The following is a 19,364-nucleotide window of genomic DNA, read 5'->3' on the forward strand; positions in this document are numbered from 1 at the left end:
TTGTCTTAATAAAATAAATCAGTGCATATCTGCCATGCACAACTGGCCTGGAGAAGCATTTAATTTTATTTTCCCACTTCTTGCAGGATATATTTTGTTCTATTTATGTAATTTAGACTTTGCAGAGTAATGAGTCCATCAAACTACAGGTCATAAAAATAAGACTGGATATTGTATATTTCAGCAGAGTGGCAGAAGAAAATGCATTAACGTCTCCTGCCTACTAACACAGGTTCACAGATATCTACATTTTCAATTTTGAATTCTGTACTTTCAGTTTTGAACTTAAGGGAGAAGGAGGATCTCTTCTTTAATAGACAGCTAAGATATCTGGACCAGTCTTTAGTCCTAACATGATTTTCTCTGAATTCAGACTTTTCTTTCATCTGTATATATCCATGGGAGAATATATCTACTACATGTCAGAACTTATAAAAGCTTCCAAATAAGCCATAAGCTCCTTTGTATTATATCTTCTGAGAAAGTTTTTCGGTGCATTTCAAAAATTGCAGTTAACTGGGTTGAAAACAGGTTAATAATAATAATTAGCACTTATATTATGCATGATGTATTGAAATTAATCAGTCTTCATTTTATACCTAATCTGTTTGTAATCAGATGCGACACTGACATACTGCAGATGAGTAGTCCTAGCCAAAGACTAAGATGGAATTGAATACAGAAGTACAGAGGCATAAACTGCAATCCAGACTTGAAGTTATCTCCTTTTAGTCCATTTTCGGTCACCTAGGCATCATGGGCTCCCAGCCAGCGAAGCGTGTACATACTGTGAGCCACAAAACCCACATGAGTCACCTCTGCCAGGCTTGTGCTGGCTTCTGTCCAGGGTCAGCTCAAGTGGCTCTCTCCCATGCTCAGAGGCAGTGTGGATTGTCCTGGAGCCGCCACAAGTCAAAAATCAATTGCAGCTCTGAAAATGGGGAAAGGGTGGAGGAGAGAGGAGGTGGTGAGCCCACTGACATGTCATTACCAATTCACAGGTGAAGCACTGCTAGAGTGCTTGCAAAATGCTGCTAGCTGTATTGCACAAAATATGCATTTACTAGTTTAAGGGGAAAACAGAGAACATTGTATTAAAAAAAAATTGGATTAGTTTAAGGCTCCTCTTTTGCTGTTCAGGAATGTATAATAATCCTTCCTTTTCTCCTAGATTTGAAAGATACTATATAAAACCAAAATCCATTGATTACTACTATTGCCGCCCACCCTGTCTTGGTAGCTCTTGCACCAGAGTAAGGGTGCTTCTAAGAAACTGCAGAAAGTGGTGCTCAGAGGACTTTCTTTTCAACTCTGAAATGTCTACATCTGTTTCTCACCGTTACTGGCAAGCTCTAGCGATTTTTTTAATTTTAATTTGCACTTACTGTGAAGCTTTTAAGTGATGTGAGGGAGTTTGTGCACGTTGTAGTGCTCTAAAAATGCCCCTGTGAGACAGGGTTGTCGAACAACAGACTTGCATTCGCATGGATTTGTTTTGCTTTGCAAAAGTCATCACTTAGAGCATGTCACAGCCATCTTTGGAGAACGCAAGTAACTTCCATTATGAATGGCTTAAGGAGTCATGCTGCTTTCTACAGTGATAGCTGCCGTCTAATCATATTGTATGTCTCACTAATATTCACCTGAAATATGCCATTATTTGAAAGCATCAGCAAAATATGTTTTAGCATTTAGTACCTTACTTTTAATAGCAGTTGAATCAATGTTAATTTTCAGTTTGTCACAGAGCTGTCGGCCAGCAATGCTAGGTGGGGCCCTGTTGCGGAGCAGCTGCACAATTCCTCTCTGCTGCAGGCAGAAGGAGGAAAAGTTTTGTCCCTCATCTTTGATCTCTACTACAAGAAACTCAATGTTATTTTTCCTTTTCCCTTCTACTGAGACTATGCTGGAGCTACTGTAGCTTAGCAGAGTAACATAGAAGATGCTCAAGCTGAGTAAGAGGAGTCTAGACCATGATCTGCTTGGCTCTCCCTCTTCTCCAGTTTCTGACTCCTGCACTGCATTAAGCTGCGCCCTCAGCTGAAAGGACTTCCCCTCGTCATTCCTTGAATGTTTCCAATAATTCATCACTTCAGAGTACCATTTCTTGACTTTTACATAGTATCTTAGGATGCTGCATATAACTCCATGACCTTTAGTCTTTCTACCAGTCTCTCCAGTAGTTTCCCTGTGTATGCATGAGTATGTATCTGTATTTACTTACATAACACAGTCACCTTATAAAGATCAATTGATTAGGAATGGCAAAGTATTAAGTTCTATGACCACATCATGTAAAATAAATACAATCAGTGAAACAGCAGTTGCCTTGTTATATGGGAAAATAAGTACTTTAAGAATTACTTTTGAGAAGACTTAACTTCCTTTCTGCTTTTCTTTCTTTTCTTCCCCAAAGCAAGCTGATACACAAGTCATTTTTGTGTGATGTGTTTTTCAGATACGGAGACAAGTGAAAAAATCCAGAAAAGTGGAGTTCTTCAGGTGTTTGCGAGTCTGTTGATGCCACAGTCTTCCTGCACAGCAAAAGTAGCTAACGTCATAGCAGAAGTAGCCAGAAATGGTGAGGTTTTCTACAAGAACTTTTCTGCTGGAACATCTTCAGTTTTTCACCTCACTTGTCAGTATGTTTTACTTCATTTATGTTTTCATTTTGTAGATTAGACACCTTTCATGTCCCTCCTTTTCACTCTTTTTGGTTTTGTTTTGTCAAATTTTATTTCTCTACTTTTTAATACAATCAAAACAGCATTTGGCTGCTGGAATGTTTTTTTAGTCCTTACTTACATGCCATTTAGTTTTTAAAACAATTGATAGTATAATTTATTGGGCAGAAGTAGCACACCACTGGCTTTTTGAAATGCATATAAAAAAAAAAAGATGTGCATCATTTGTGCATCCAGTTACAACAGCAGTATGTATACAGGTGGTTAAGGGATAGGAGATAGTTGCTTTGGTCTGAGATTTGTGATAACATTATTACCATTATGAGGCCTTTGATACTACACCAAAACCGGTTGCTCCTACGTAAAGAGCATTATATGTGTTAGAGTAAGAACCCAAGATCCCAAATGAGAATCAGGTCCATTTTGGTATGTATTATATACATACAGTCATATAATGTAGGAGATAATCTAAAAATATTTAATTTTTTTTTCTTTAGAAAGAATTATCTTAAAGCTCACCCAATAACCTGCATACCTTGAGCTCAAAAAAATAGCCTCATATCTGCAGACAGATGCTACCAGCAGACCCTGTGTAGTGGGTTGACCCTGGCTGGAGGCCAGGTGCCCACCAGAGCCACTCTCTCACTCCCCTCATTCACTAAACAGGGGAGAAAAGGCATAACGAAATGCTTGTGGGTCGAGATAAGGACAGGGAGAGATCACTCACTAATTGTTGTCACGAGCAAAACAGACCGAACTTAGAGAGGGAATTCATCTAATTTATTACTAGGCAAAACAGAGTAGAGGAATGAGAAAATAAAATCAACTCTTAAAACACCTCCCCCCACCCCTCCCATCTTCCCGGGCTCGACTTCACTCCCGGCTTCAACCTTCCCCCCCCTCAGCAGCACAGGGGGACGGGGAATGGGGGTTACGGTCAGTTCATCTCACGGTGTTTCTGCCGCTTCTTCATCCTCAGGGGGAGGACTCCTCTCATCGTTTCCCTGCTCCAGCATGGAGTCCCTCTCACAGGGTGCAGACCTTCAGGAGCAAACTGCTCCAGCGTGGGGTCCCCCACAAGGTCACAAGTCCTGCCAGCAAACCTGCCCTGGCATGGGCTCCCCTCTTCATGGGTCCACCGGTCCGGCCAGGAACTTGCTCCAGCGTGGGCTTCCCACGGGCCGCAGCCTCCTTCAGGTGCCTCCACCTGCTCCGGCGTGGGGTCCTCCACGGGCTGCAGGTGGAATCTCTACACCCCCTCATCCTTCCTCCATGGGCTGCAGGGGGACAGCCTGCTTCACCATGGCCTTCACCAGGGGCTGCAGGGGGATCTCTGCTCTGGCACCTGGAGCACCTCCTCCCCCTCCATCTGCACTGACCTTGTCTGCAGAGTTTCTTACATCTTCTCACTCCTCTCTCCGGCTGCAAAAGCTCTCTCCCTCTAAGTGTTTTTCTTCTTCTTAAATATGTTATCACAGAGGCGCTGATTGGCTTGGCCTTGGCCAGCGGCGGGCCCGTCTTGGAGCCGGCTGGCATTGGCTCTGTCAGACACAGGGGGAGCTTCTAGCAGCTTCTCACAGAAGCCACCCCTGTAGCCCCCCCCGCCACCAAAACCTTGCCACGCAAACCCAACACACCCTGTGATGAGGGTAGAGGAGGTTTGTGGTTGACTTTTCTCACTCCTTGACTTGCTGCTGTCCCACCCAAAAAGGCACAGATTGCATTTTTCACTTTCCTTCCCCAGAAGCCAGGCAGAGAAAAGTAGGGTGTCTCTTAACTGCTGTAGTCATGCAGGCCTGGCGGCTGCATCTCTCCCTCTGTAAACTCTCATGATGCCTCTTCAGAGAAGGGGCTACGTTATTGCTGGTTATTTCCACATTCCCTTTCCACATTTTCTTTGGAATCACAATACTACAGCTTCTTAACTGATAGCATCTGTGTGACCTCCTCCATCCAATTCACTGATTTTGAGACAATGCTATATATGGATATTCAGAAACAGCATTAACAAGAAAAGAAGATATACTGTGTTAGTTTTTAAGTTTTAAAATTGTTTAGATAAATAGCCAGTAAAAAATGAAAACACAGAAATTTAAACTTAAAAAATGTTTTAGAGTTATATTCATGCAACCATATCACATGCTTTTTCTGTACTTAATAAATTCATAATAAGAATTTTAGAATATTTAGAATACAACTGTGTATCCTCACAATTCTTTTAACTTTCCTTTTCTGAGGTAGGAGCTAAGAATAAAAACAATGTTCAGAATAGCTTAACTGATTACTATGCATCATTTCCTGCAAGATTCTCTTACAGAGCATTTTAGCCAGTATCTTTCAAATCTGAATGAATACATAAAATCTCTGAATAGTTTCTAATGTATCCTTTCAAATTGCTGTTATGAGTACACTCTTCCAAAGAGCTGGCATTCTACCTTTTGTCTTTTTCTTAGAGTTATTAGCAGGTGTAACTGGGACCTCTGGCAGCCAAGGTTAAAGTGAAGGTATTCAGAAATTATTTAAGGTGCCCAGTGCTTTCAAGACTGAGATGAGCTGGGTGTTTCTCTTTGGATTCTAACTCTGTTGAAATAGTTGCATAAGCAGGAACACCTCATTTGAATTCTGTTGTTTTCTTTGTCCTCTTACATAAGAATACAAGTGTTTCATGTTTATATTGCACCTTTTTTCAACAAGCTTTAGGGCACTTTGAGAAATGTGTATTATCAACATCCTACAGATAGTAGGCATTAAACTCAGGCAATTGAATTGGTTTCCCTATGGTCGTGCCATGCAGCACTGGCAGAGCCGGGAGCAGTGCCTCTTACTCTGAATCTGGGCTTTACTGGCAAAAGACCATCTTTTCCTTCCCCACTTCTTGTTTTCCTTTCCCATTCCCCTCATCTGGTCACATCAAATCCCTCTACTTGCCTCAGTGATTTTATTGTGTTTCATCTCCTCCTTTACACCTCCTTTGTGCTCTTGCTCTGTTTCACCTCTCCAGCTCATGTGACTCTTTCCTCCTCACAACATAAGCTCACGTTAGTTTCCCCCATTTAAACTATCCAAACACCAAAAACTCCTTTAGTCACTCTTGTTTCTCCAGCTACAGCCATTTCCCTTTCAACTGGGAGCATACTGAAGGCTCAGAGGCACTTACTATGTGGAGTTTCTCTCCCCGCTGTGGACCTTTTAAACCTTCTTCCAAGGTCTTTAGTCTCTTCCTCTTTGCCAGATGTAGGAATGAGAACATCATCTTCACAATCTGTAATACTACAACACAATAACATTTCTTTTTTGAAATCTTGTCCTCCTTTAATTTATGTTACTCTGTCCTCAGTGGTTCTCCTCCTAACTTCCTAAGTGATTTTTCAGTTTCCTTCCAGGATCTGCTTCATCTCCCCACCAAGTTTCTGGAAACCTTCTCTCTGTTCTTGATTACCTTCTCTTTCTTCTATTACTTCTATGTAGTATCACCTGCAAATATAGTTGCAGTTACCACATTTTTGTTGCTCACAGATCTATTTTGCTATATATGGCACCATTTCTTTTACTTCTTGCCCTTACATGACCTTGATAAATACAAGTTTACTCAGCATATTGCCTAATTATTTTGTTGCTGAATGAGAGACTGAAAGCTTCTGCTCACTCCAAATGGAGAGAGGGGTGGAGGAAGTGTTTCCTACTCCTTTTCACCACATGAGCAATAGTCTAAACATACAACAGAACAGAGACCTCTCAGTCTTTTAGAAGAGAACAAATTCCATTTCCTGTCACAGACTAGGAGAAGAAAAACATAAATCTGACTTCAATGATGTACAGACTATGGTAAATTAGCGAGTGTAAAAGAAAGCGATGCAGGGGGAAGCTGAGGAACAGATAAGAGTTTTTATAGGCAATTAAGAGAGGAAGAGGCTGATGGGACAGAGAAGACAGAGGGAGGAACATAATACATTTAGTAAGTACGCATTGAGATGAAGACGAAAGTGGATGATAAATAAATAAAAAGTTACAAGGACATGGCAAGACCAATTTTAAAGAACAGATGAATCTGATACTTGTTCTGTTCATTACGATGGATACCATCACTATTTATCACAGTATAGCATCTGTCTACAGTTTTAAAATGTTACAATATCTTAAGGAAGGTGAGTCAATTGTGCTGACTACTATCTTCTGTTGGACCTGTGCGAGTATATAGATATTGCTGATTCTACATCATCTATTTGTTGCTATATCAAAGTTTATCATCACGTGAGGATTTCTTACCTCTATGACAATTACTTCTTTAGCTAAAATAACGCTGCAAGATTAACTACAAAAGATACAAGATTTTGTAGCTACAGAAACATCAAAGAACATTGTAATAGGTGCAATAAAAGGCAGTATTTAAGAAAATGTATTTTTACTTCAAGCATTGTTTGAAATCTTTGAGTTATTGGTGTGAGGGGTTCTGTTGGTCCAGAATCAGAAAAACTTTCTCATCTCTTTTTATGGGGATTGTACACCCTGGTTCATTCTGTCTCACAAAGGTAAACTGGTTTTGGAAGATCCAACATAGTCTAGGATCAGAAAGAGACATAATTTGCAATTCACAACAAATCAAAAACATGCTGACCTTTTGTCTCAATGCTACATCCCTGAAGGATGCTCTGTAGCAAACTATTAAGTAACACTTTTGGTGTGTCAGGTGGTTGTTTCTGTAAACCTCCCTTGTAAAATGTGCAGCACAGTGCCTGCCTAATTATAGCTCCTTCTGGAGACCAGTCCTTTATCTCTCTCACACCAGGATAATTCTCTATGACTTCCATGGATGTGAAATAATACTGGTTCTGTGTGACTGGGGGTCATCGCAGGAAGGAAGGACAGAAAGGCAGAGAGCTTCCTAGTGGATGCATCCTCTGGCTTTCCTCCCATGGTGGGCATCAGTTAGACTGTGGAAAGGTATGGGCCTTTGGGCTCACATAATCTCCCTTGTATTTCTCATTCTTTGTTTTTATTTTCTGTTCCTTACCTTCCAAATAAAGAGCCTGTTACTTAGCTTTAATTCCTTTTTTATTTTTTTTTTTAAAGCAAAAGCTTTTCAGGAGTTCTAATTAAGGGAATAGAGAGTAAAAAATGCAGCTCATTTTGGAGTATGAATACTAGTTTTAAGTCATCTTTTGTCTTATTTAGTAATTTTATGTTGAATTTGTTGGGGTGGAGAAAAAGATTGTGAATTCACTGGTCTTTTCAGCACTTCTTTATGATGCTAAAACCATGCTCAGTGTGAGCTATGTTAAATTAGTTTCCATGGAAGTCAATTAAATACTCTTAATTCCTTCTAAATTAACAAATAATAGAAAGAACATAAGCCCAAATCCTGACTTGGGCTTATTCTCTAGAAACTTGCAAGAGAACTTACATTCTTTGTCTATGCACATGTTTATTCTCACAAAAGGCCCAGTTGCAATGCCAGTATAACTAGAATGGATGGAACGGAAAATACTTGCCTTGCTTTTAACAGGCTTTGCATTGTTTGCAGAATTTATGCGGAACCCATGTGTGGATGCTGGGTTGATCCCTCCTTTGGTGCAGCTGTTAAACTGCAAAGACCAGGAAGTATTGCTTCAAACAGGACGTGCCCTGGGCAATATATGCTACGATAGCCGTGAGTGTTGAAATATGCCATATTTTGCAGATGCTTTTGCAGAAGGGAGGGGAATGTTTTGGCATTCTGTACATTGTGTACTGGGGGGGTTGGGAATCATTTTCCTCTTTTCTTGATTTTTATTTACCACACAACCCTTCCGATTGTATGGGACGATTGAACGTCACACTTCCATTATGCTTGTGTGACAGATTAAAAAAACTTGTTTCAATATTGTGATGCAACCGGGTATAAAAATAGAAAATATTTATGATCCTGGGTTTATTTTTTTAAAACATAATGAGCTAGGTGTCCAAAGGTGCTACATGCACAGAGGCCGAATAGTTAATTTTTCCTCAAACAGAATGTCTCAGAAGGGAATAGACAGAGTCAGAAGGGAATATTCATATTCTACCATTCTCAAAGCTGTGCAGAGCTACCTGCATATGTTGCTGAAATGATGCCTGAGCTGTGTCGCTGATTCTCAGAATTCTTATGTGGCCAATTAATTGCTCCAAGGTTACATACTGGTATTTTCGGTAGTCAGGGGTCGAGGTGGGGGGAGGTTGGGGAGGTTTTTTTAGCTTTTTGTAGGCACAATAAATTTTGCACTGCCAAGCAATTGAGTTTTGAAATGCAAGTGTGACTCCATGTGCTGATTATATGCATGGATATGTCATTTGCAAAACCAAACCAGTGGTTGCAGTGTTTTGAAAATGCAGCCTCATTATCCCTTACTTTAAATATTTTGATAAAAGCCAGTGTATGATAAATATGGTACAAAAGCAGAGACACCAGGAACATCTTCCTATGCACATGAAGGAATTAGAAGCCTATGGATGTCTGCAGATGGGAAGTGAGATGAAATTGTAAAAGCATTTTGTTATCTTGAGATTTAGTGCCTTATTTCATATCACAAGACATTTTCTTTGCACTATGTGTTCCATTTACTAAAAGTTTTGCTGTTCTGAATACTGCCTGTTGAAAAAACTGAATTATTAATAGCCTTTGTCCTTGCTACTTTTTTTCATGCTAGTTTGGAAATTTACATTTTATATTGTTTTAAATTACCTTGCCTTTGACCTCAGGGAAGTTAATCAGATTTTCCATGCTGGCATTTCCGTTTACAGACAACTACTGCTTGAGGATGTTAATGTGTAATTCTTTCATTTAGGATTTTCTTCAAGGTGACCAATCAACTGGACAGCTGCTTCCCCATGGAAACTTCAAGGAGAAGCTGTTGAGCTTTCTATAACATAATTTATGTACTATTATTTTATTTCAGGGTCATATGTGATATAAAGCTCACTCCCAGGTGGCACTAGTTTATTTTATATGAGTAAAATATACATATTCATCTCGTTGTTCAACCCATATTTTTTCATGAGATACAAGGACACATAAAAATGGTTTTGTAGTATCAGGTATTGTGGACTACTGCGGGCTTTTACAGTGCAGGATTTATCCAGTACGGAAAAGCTATATTGCACGCCTTGTGTTGCCCTTCTGTGGAGCAAAGCTGGCACTGATAAAATCTACAGTAGGCAGTGATGTGTTCTGTATGCCATGTGTTGCTCTCCTCTTGTGGGAGGACAGTCACTACCTTCCCTGTATATTTGAATAACATTAATGAATAAAGTGTAATAAAATGTCACAAAACTCAAGATTAGCATCTTGGATTTGAGTGGAAGAGGCTATTTACAGTGCTTATTTATCACATCCACCCTATTTGACTTTATATTGTAAGTTATCTTAATTTGTAAGGATTACATAGTTATGTACCCATTCCTAAATTCTTATTTAGGGCAAATACTTTCAATATGCTTATTACTATAAAATTTAATATATTTTCATTTATGACTATTATTTTTTCCCTAACAAAAAGCTTTAAAGTATAACAGAGGCAAGATGTGGAGGCCAACAGTTCTAATAAAAACTGTTGTTATGTATTGATAGTCTTTCTCTTTTCAATTGAGACAAAAGCAGCTGTTACCCTTCTGATAATTGGGACTCATATAGGAACTTGAAATACATCCATAACTATATTTTATCATATACATGAGCATTTTTTCACTTCTACTGCCCATGTAATTATAATATGCAGTAATGAGGAAAGACTTCAGGTCCTAAATCAGTGTTAGGCTGAAATTAGGAAATCAAGCCCATACTGGATGGCTCATAGCAACATTTCTATTTATTGAAAGCCCCAATTATCCTGTATTTCATCCCAGCAAACATGCATTGCTTTGTTTAGTGACAGTTTACGTGAAAAGGAGTTAATCAAGTCTCTATTTTTGATGGAAGTCTGCATGGCACAGGATGAAAGTTGTCGGACAAATGGCTTTTCCTATAGAGAAGGCCCCTTAAAAGTGGTCTTGCAGAGGAGAAGCATTGCCTGACATTTTTTCTTGATTAAATGAAAATGGCAGTGGTTTCCCAGAGTTCACAGGTCCCAGATTTGCTGCACAAAGGCAAGACCATTTCCATGTAAGTCCAGGAGTGGCTACTCCTGAAATATGGCTGCTGTGGAAAGGTAATTCATGGCTAAGTCCCAGTGCTGGGAGGGATTTAGTACCTTCTGCAAGGTAAAAGGGGAATTACACACATGCTGGCCAGGGACCTTACTGAACAGCTTCACCTCCTCACAGAAAACATGAAATGAAAACCTAGTGACTTACTGACCAATTTTCTTCTCTATTAAGTTTGAGGTACACACGCAGTGTTACTGTCTGGGTGCTTGTCAGTTAGCGCCCTAAAATAAGACTGAATCACCTGTTTGAGCATGGAAGAAAATACAGATAATTAAATGCATTTTGTAAACAGTTAAATAGGTCAAATTTATCCCAAGCAGCCTCAAGAGCAGCCTTTTTAAAGTATTTATGTTGTGAAGAGATCTGCTTTATGTGAGTCTCTGAACATCAAGAATACGGGCAAATATAATTGCAAAGCAGAGTAGAAGGAAGCTTTGTTGGTACTGATGAGGTTTCTGGTCTCCCAGCCTTCCTCTTGTATGCAGAGATGAAAGAAACAATTGAGGCAGCCAAAAAGATTTTAAGTGAGAAGCAATGAATTTAACTAATCACAGTATGCAGACTGTTCAGTGCTGTCCTACAATTTAAGAACAGATAAATTACTGCATGTTCCTGTACATCCTGTAATTGTTCTACATATCTAGTAAACGCCACATACACCTCAGCCCCCAAGTTTTCGTCAAAGCAGAAAGTGCAAAGCAAAGAAATGGAGATGTGATCTCTCCTCCTCTCCCTCCTGCTTTCTCCCCCACTGTATCTACAGCCTGTACCAAGTACAGCTGCTTGTACTTCCGTATCCCCAGACAACCGATTCCTCAGCCTCACTCAGGGACAGAATTTTTTTGTCCCAACTATATTACTAGACGCAAAGCTCCTAGCCCACTCAATCTTTTTAACCACCAATTATGTTTTTTCACTTATAATCAAAGCTAAATTCTTAGGCCTTGTCCAGTCAGAGCGTAAGACCTGTCCTTCTAGCTATTTCACCACTCCCTATCCATAAATGAAACTATAGCTACTTTTCTACTGTGTTTCTTTCCAGCCCCCCACCATTCTTCCCAGTGCTGGTTCTTTAGTACATTTGTTCATTTAGGGCTGGTACAGACGTACAAATGCTACAGACTAATAGGGCATACCTCCAAAACTCTGCCAAGTTCCCCCTGCACCTTGGTTCCACATGCAACATGAAGATCTCATCTCCATTGTTCGGGAAAGGTTATGTTTAACATTACATGGTTCTTGCTACAAAAAGCAATGTCTTAAGTCAGAGCAGAATGGTTAATTCTGCTGTAGATAAAGCCTAAAAATTATTTGCTCTGGCAGGTGGGATATTAAGTTAAAGACCAGTATTATCCAAATTGCAGCTTGCGATCACATCATGAACAATCTGATGGCTAGTAAACGCCTCAGCTCTCTCTGCTGTCTTCTTTCCCAATAGACTGGGAAGACTCTGGTGACTTGAATCATGTGGCAGATTGAGTGCATGGGGGACAGGCAGGCTGAGACCATGGTTTTCAAGTTAGACCTGCCTTCTTGCAAGACCCCCATGAGAATGCGGGAGAAAGACAAAACCCATCTTTGTCTCTATCCTGCTCTGACACCCCACACACCAATGCAGTTGGTATAGATGAAAGATCAGGTCAACCAGATACATTTTAGTCAAGTATTTTAATGGAAGATGATGTTATATTAAAATAGTAGTATTTTCTTAGCCGATAATAGCCTCACAATATTTTTTATCAATGTTTGTGATGCACATGCTATCTTAATCTCAGTGATCTTTCCACAGGTACTTTGTTACACACTTCAGTTTTGAACTGACTAACTATTTCCCTGTGTTTTTATATAGCAGTAAGCACACTATAGAAGCTACCATAATTATAAAAGTGATAATTATAAGAGGAGGTGAAAGGCTAGGATATTTAGAGCCTGATTCAGTAGCCGTACAGACTACAGGGAGTCATTCTGATTGACTTGAGTTGAGATTAGACTCTTATCCATTAGAAAGTAATTCGTTCTTGCTGTTTTGAGCATCCACATATTCTGAAAGCTATCAAAGGGAAATATAAGCTCTCCATGTATCTTGTAAGGGAAGTTAAAAATTTCCCATTCTGCCCTTCCATAATGTTGATATTACTGGTAATGCTTAGAGACCTCCTTGGGGAATTGCAAAGCTACTGGTTTTTGCACTCATCTACAACCTTGTTTCTTCATGAAACCACCAGCCTGGGTACATGTTCTCACCAACCATACTTCACGATATAAACAGCTATAGAATTGGAAAGAAACTAAAAGTGCCAACTCATTCTATAAAGGCTCTTCTCTGACAGCTGCTTATCTACCTTTTTCTGCAGGAAATTCACTGGATCCTTTTCTCATTTCCCAAGCTGTACATTTGTTTGCTATTCACCCAGTCTTACTTATATGGATGGAAGAGTCCTTGCTGAATTTCACCGATGTGGCCTTTCACATCTCTCTTGATCCCAGCCTTAACACCAGACCATGAACATTATACCACTTCTTGTTAAAAAGATCTTACACGTGCTATAAATTCTGTATACTCAGCTGCCCATCCTATAGAGATATATAGACCTTTTGCAGAGATCTGCTAAGACTAAGTACAAAAATAAGAAACTACTCAATTGTACAGTTACATACATTGCCTCTGGTTAATTTCAGGATCTAAAGCAGCAAACAAGACACTTAAGAATTAAACATACTGGCAAGAAGTCAAATTCAGTTTTCTTCAAAAAATGGCACAACCTTTTTCAGTACCATATGGAAAACCAGCAGAATCCTGGAACACAACTGGTTTGATAATGGCACACTACTGGCTAATCATTTTTATGAAGGTCACCCTGATCCATGCCAGGCAGCATCTTACCGCAGTCTTTCACTTTTCATTGTGCTACATCCTACCAAATGCCAATGCCACCTACTAAGCTGTTTCCCAAGCAATATCATGAAATTGAGACCAGAGGCTTTAACTTGTTGCTTGAAAACTGATTGTTTACAACAGCTTACAGAGAATTAAAATTCTAGGTTTGAATTTTACAGTAATAGTGTTTTACCTTTAGATCTGTCCTCTCTAAGGCATGTCAGAGTCTTAGAAAACTATAGCATTTTTAAGTTAAAAGTCCTTGATAATGCAGTATTTTTTCCAAGCCTCTGCAGCACAAGCATTGCATCAGCTAGAAACTAAGCATACCATATGCATGCCAACACATACTTTTCACAGTAATATTTAGTACTTATCAGCAATTAATCATGAATGTTCTTAAGAAGCTGTTAAACAATGTTATTCTAATTTACTTATGTTATAGCTGGCCTAAATAGAATCAGAATGTTGAGGAAATCTTCCTAGAGCTTCAGAAAGAGCCATTTGAGAGATGATATGAAAAACATGAATTCTTATTCTCAGGCTATTACTGTTTTTAAAATTTACATTCTAAATATTAACTCTACTGAAACGAGTGGCAAAATTCTCATAACTTAAGCCAAAACTTAACAAAAGCCCACATGAAGAAAAATAAAAAATTAAAAAAGAACCAAAACCAAATTGCCATAGATTTGCAACTTTTCCCTTCTTTAAGATGAAGGTATGAGGCCTGATTTTCTGAGGGTTTATTTTTTTTAAAGAGTATAGGTCCTGCTTATTTTCTGCAGTGCAAATATTTTTCCTCTTCCCTTTTTTTTTTCCAGGAAAATTATTTTAATAAGCAGAATAAATAAATCAGAATTCTGTCAGTACAGGTACAAAGAACATAAAATCTAAGAAACACGGCAGATTTTTTTCTGATTCCTTACTTTCTCCCCTTCCAGCATTTCATTCACAGTTTTTAAAGGTTGTATATTGCTCATATTCCAACAGGCTGAGAGACACCTGCTTAATCTACAGTCTTAAAGAAGGTCATGAGCAGAATTGGAAAGAAATCCTGCTTTATTCACTAGATCTTGCTAAAAGCAAGCTAAGGATTCAAACTTTGATTAATGACCAAGCTATTTCTTCATATTTCAAACCTCAACAAAGTAGGAAAGGCAAAAACTTGGAATTCTCCTACTTTTTATGAAGACTAAAAAAAAATTCCTTATCAGGGAAGAAAGCTTTTAGAATTTCAGTAACAATAAGTGAACCACACAAGATGTTAACTCACTCTTCTCCTGTCAATTCAAGCTCCCTTTTCATGTCTTTTTTCACTTTGCCTTTTAAGATAGTTGAAATTTTTCATATTTATAGATAACTTCACAGTCACATGTTGTTGCTTTCAAGCCCCTCAGAAAACAAAGCGTGTTAGTTCAGTGTCTAGACATGGCCAAAGTGTCTAGCTTATTCTACTTGATTTAGAAAAGTAGGCATTATGTGACTAGAAATATCAACTGTCACTAAATCAGTAATGGTAGAAAACATCAACTGAATTACCATGGAATACAGAAGAAAGAATCTGTTAGCGTCTTGCTAAGCATTGCTTATGTATAATTGGGATCTAAATATTTATTAATTTTTTTTTGTTAAGCATGCAGCCATCATTCTTTTCTCAATGCAGTCTAATTATCTAATTATAGCTTCCTAAATAATAATGTAGGATATAATTTTGTTGTACTCTCAGATCAACTTCTGTAGGTTTTTGCAACACTCTGTGCACCATGCATATATGGCACGGGCCAAGCCTTTTAGTTGTTTTCATGATAGCCACACAGACATCTGGTTTTGTACAGCATTTCATACAATGCAATAACAGCATAGAGATGACATGCAATATGCAAAACACCTAAATTCAATTACATTTGTTGCATTCATATCTAAGGAATACTTTGCAACCCTCAGAAACAGAAACTGGACATTATTGCAAAGAACTATATTAGTAAATGTATTATCATATTAATGCAGTGAAGTTCTTGAATGTCTCAGCCAGGGGACCAGGACTTTGTTTAGTTAGAAGGTTTTTACAATACTGTTTGCACCTAATATAATCAAGAGACAGTGCCCACCAGGGGAAGTTGCAGCCTAAACATTTGATAAAAGAGGGAAAGAGGAAAGAGTTAGGTATATAGCAGATAATAGCAAGATGGTTAGCATTAGCAACAATGAAGCTGTGTTCCTGTCACATGAGGTGTCAGTGTGTATGGGCAAAGTTGGTCTTTGAGCCTCCTTGATCCTGAGACTGCTGTGTGTCTGGTTAGTTGTCTAGCCAGCAGAATGGCCTGAGGAGTCGGGGTGGATGCCTTGAATACCCTATATACAACAGCATTCGCATTTCCCTGGAAAAAAGAGTCACTTACCTGTGACAGTGTCCAGATTATCACCCACAGCTTGGCATCACCCGGCCTCTTGAGTGCGGCTGTTCTGCAGTCGTAGCGCATTGTTAGTTGCCCTCTGGTCAAATTGGTGGGTTGCCTTCTGCTAAGGAGGTAAAAGATTTCGTAAAACAAAACATTTTGCTGGTCTTTCTCAGGCTGTGTCCTACGTCATTTCAGATACAAGAATCTTCAACAGGTCAGCTCCTCCATGCAGGCCGCACACTAACAAGGAACAGCCCGCACACTGCTGCTCAGAGTTGCTTTAGAAGGCCATTTCCTGTCACTCCCCTTAGCCTTCATGAGTTGGGGCAAGGATAGCACTGACACCAAACCCAAGACTTACCCCAGATTTTCCTAGATCCCAGGGCCACTTGTTACTTTCTCACTTCTCGGAATATATTTTTTTTTTCCCCCAGAGCCTAGTAGGATCTACGGATATGCTTTATGGTGGGTTTTTTTGGTTTGGTTTCATTTTTTGCTTCTTGGGCTTTCCCCAGCCTACTCCAAATCCCCATGGGTTACATGCTTTCTGAAGCTGCTCCTGTGACTGCTTTGATGGAGACCCACAGCTCCTTCAGCTAGCAGTACCACTCTTCACATAATACCAGGCCAAGCCTCTTGCCGAGCTCCTTTCAGCAGCACCCAGCAGAACGCCCCAGTTCGGCACTGGACTGTGACCATGCCATGCTCAGTTCACACCCTTGTCTGAGAGTTTGAAGCCGAGAAACAACATTGCACTCAAGGCCTGGGAGTAAAAATTCTAAATTAATTGCTGTGTGCAGGTTTATTCTGTTAATAGCATGAGATGCTATAAATACCTATTTTCCAGTGTAGAAAAACTGCCTGATGTTTTACTGTATAATTGGATTCCATGATTTATTTCATGCTGTATGAAATAATGAGCATAGGCTGGCTTCAGCTCTGACTTATGCTCTCATAAACCTAGAGTAATTTGACTGCAATGGAATTACTAAGGAGTTGCATAGAGTTATAAAATCAACTGAAGAATCTGCTGTAAGCATATTGCACATGGAAAGGAAGACAGAGGAAAGTGCTACATTCAACTTTGAGGGCCTTTACCTGACTTTTATAGATCTAGAAGAATTTTTTCATACTGCTTGGCTTTTTTATATTCAAATAGAATTCAGTAGTGGAAATTACTACATTTTAAAACTAAAATCTCCTTGGAACCCAGAACAAATCACCTGCCAATACTAAGACTGGTAGTATTTTATGTCTTGTTGCTGATAAAAACATTGCCACTGTTATACTGAAACCTCAGGTCCGCTAGTAGAATTTGACTGGAAGTGCAGTATTGAAAAGTATTGAACAGTAAACTCATCCACTGTTCTTTTGTCATAGAATCAGAAACAGGTGATTTTTCTCATATTCCTCATGTCAGATACATAGGAAAAATAAGCAAATTTTATTGCAATTAAATTGTGGAGTTGAATCTGGCTTGCATTTGAGGGCTGCCTCAGCATGATGTTAGGGAGATTGCGATACTGGCAAATTTATCTGTCCCTTCAAACATTCTGCCAAACTCCTGACTCTGTAGACAAAAAAAATCCCACAACATTCATGAGAGAGATGAGGGCTTGTTGATGTTGATATCTTATAGTCCCCACATTGAACATATTCTAAGGAGTCTACCAAAAATACCCCTAGATCTCCACTTGGGTACAACATTTTAAAAATGTATTTGTTAGAATAAGCCAGTTGCATAGGAGGGCCTGTACACCGCTGCATCAGTTGTCATTAGCCAGCAAATATGCTGGCAACAGTTTTACCAAAAAAGAACAATCTTACGTATTTTCAGTCCTTGAAGGCACTATATTAAAAGACAGTGTTCTGTTAGCATTTCTAGCTTACTGTTTACATGTTTACTATTTCAGCAATAATTTCTAAAAGAATAACTTATGAGACAGTACCCTGAATGCAGCTGGAGTTAGGGCTAAGGATAGTTGCCAGCAATTTAAGATGAACTGATTATAAGACTGTTCTGTTTATCTCTGAAGCAAGCATGACTAATTCAAGATTTTTTTTCTTCATAAAGCAAAAATTTTGAGGCTATATTGATTGATTTTAATCAATAAGCAAATAAAATGAAACTGTAGTTCTGGTAATCAGAGTCTTATAATTCCTTCATGAATTAAATAGAGGGAAAGGAAAATACAGTACAAGACAGAGCAATCCCAAAAAATATCTTTCAAATTACTAAAACATGAATCTTAAAATACAGTATTGCTGTGTCCTGTCCCTTGTAGACAAGTGCACAGAAGACATGGAAAAAGTAGCAAACAGTAATAGTGCAACATAATTACATGAAGCTTACTTTCCTAGAAAAAATGAAATTAATGCAGTGCTGCTCTGTGTTCTGTAACAGGGCTGTAGCCTGCAGTCTTGCAGCCAAAGAATTGACAGGGTCCAGAATCCAGTAATTTAAAAGCATACAGAGATTCAAGATAAAAAATAGGGTCAGATATTAAAAACGAATGACAGCATTGTATTTAAAGTTTTATCCTTAGAATGTTCAGACAGGGAAAAAAAGTAAACACCCAGTTTATATAAGTGACAATATTTTTTCCTAATCTCTACATAGATAATGTGGTTTACACTAGCTAAGGCTTTGCCCCTAACAGTGTTATTTGAATATTTTCTCTTTCAATTTTTTAATAAGAAGAGAAGAAACATGTAAGCAGGACCTTTATTCCTTTTGAGCTCTACTCCTGCTGGTTTTCCCCACGCATGGTCATAATGTTCTATATGTCACATCATAATTTCTTCTGCAGCAGCCAATTTGGTATCACAGAAGATTATGACTTCAGATGAAAGAATAAGCAGCAGGAGCAGATGAATGCCTCAGTGCAAAAACCATGCAAAAAGGACCTAATTAAAAAATAGAGGAAAATAAAAATAGAACACGTAGAAAGAACTCTCCACACACACCCCCCCCCCCTTTGGTACTGTAAATTAGTTCATCTTTAAAAAAAAAACAATTAAAAAAATGTTATCCATAAAGCACTAGTCTAACCTAAGCAATATTTTGGTCAAAAAGAATGCAGGACTGGAGCCAAATGCAGTAAAGATAAAACACTTAAAGTAAAATGGCAGTATGTCATTTAAATGATTTTATCATTACACCCAATTGCAGCGTAAAAGAATTTAAAAAGAAATACTGTATTTTTTCCATGTCACCAAAAGCTGCTGTCTCGGCAGGTTGGT

The 19,364-nt window shown here is 38.8% G+C and overlaps 1 protein-coding gene across 9 annotated transcripts in view; it reads left to right on the forward strand.

The window, feature by feature from the left end:
* The window catches only part of RAP1GDS1 (Rap1 GTPase-GDP dissociation stimulator 1), a 100,851-nt gene that overhangs the window by 50,032 nt on the left and 31,455 nt on the right, over nucleotides 1–19,364 (forward strand). For 5 of the 9 annotated variants that reach the window (XM_054823836.1, XM_054823839.1, XM_054823840.1 and 2 more), the window contains exons 3-4: nucleotides 2,459–2,581; nucleotides 8,206–8,331. In XM_054823836.1, coding sequence (XP_054679811.1) covers nucleotides 2,459–2,581; nucleotides 8,206–8,331 — 249 coding nt within the window. Of the gene's footprint in view, nucleotides 1–2,458; nucleotides 2,643–8,187; nucleotides 8,332–19,364 lie in introns of those variants that run through there. The other 4 variants (XM_054823838.1, XM_054823842.1, XM_054823843.1 and 1 more) reach the window with 3 other exon arrangements.

The sequence above is a fragment of the Grus americana genome, chromosome 4 (assembly GCF_028858705.1).
Source record: "Grus americana isolate bGruAme1 chromosome 4, bGruAme1.mat, whole genome shotgun sequence".
In the NCBI taxonomy this organism is placed as follows: Eukaryota; Metazoa; Chordata; class Aves; order Gruiformes; family Gruidae; genus Grus; species Grus americana.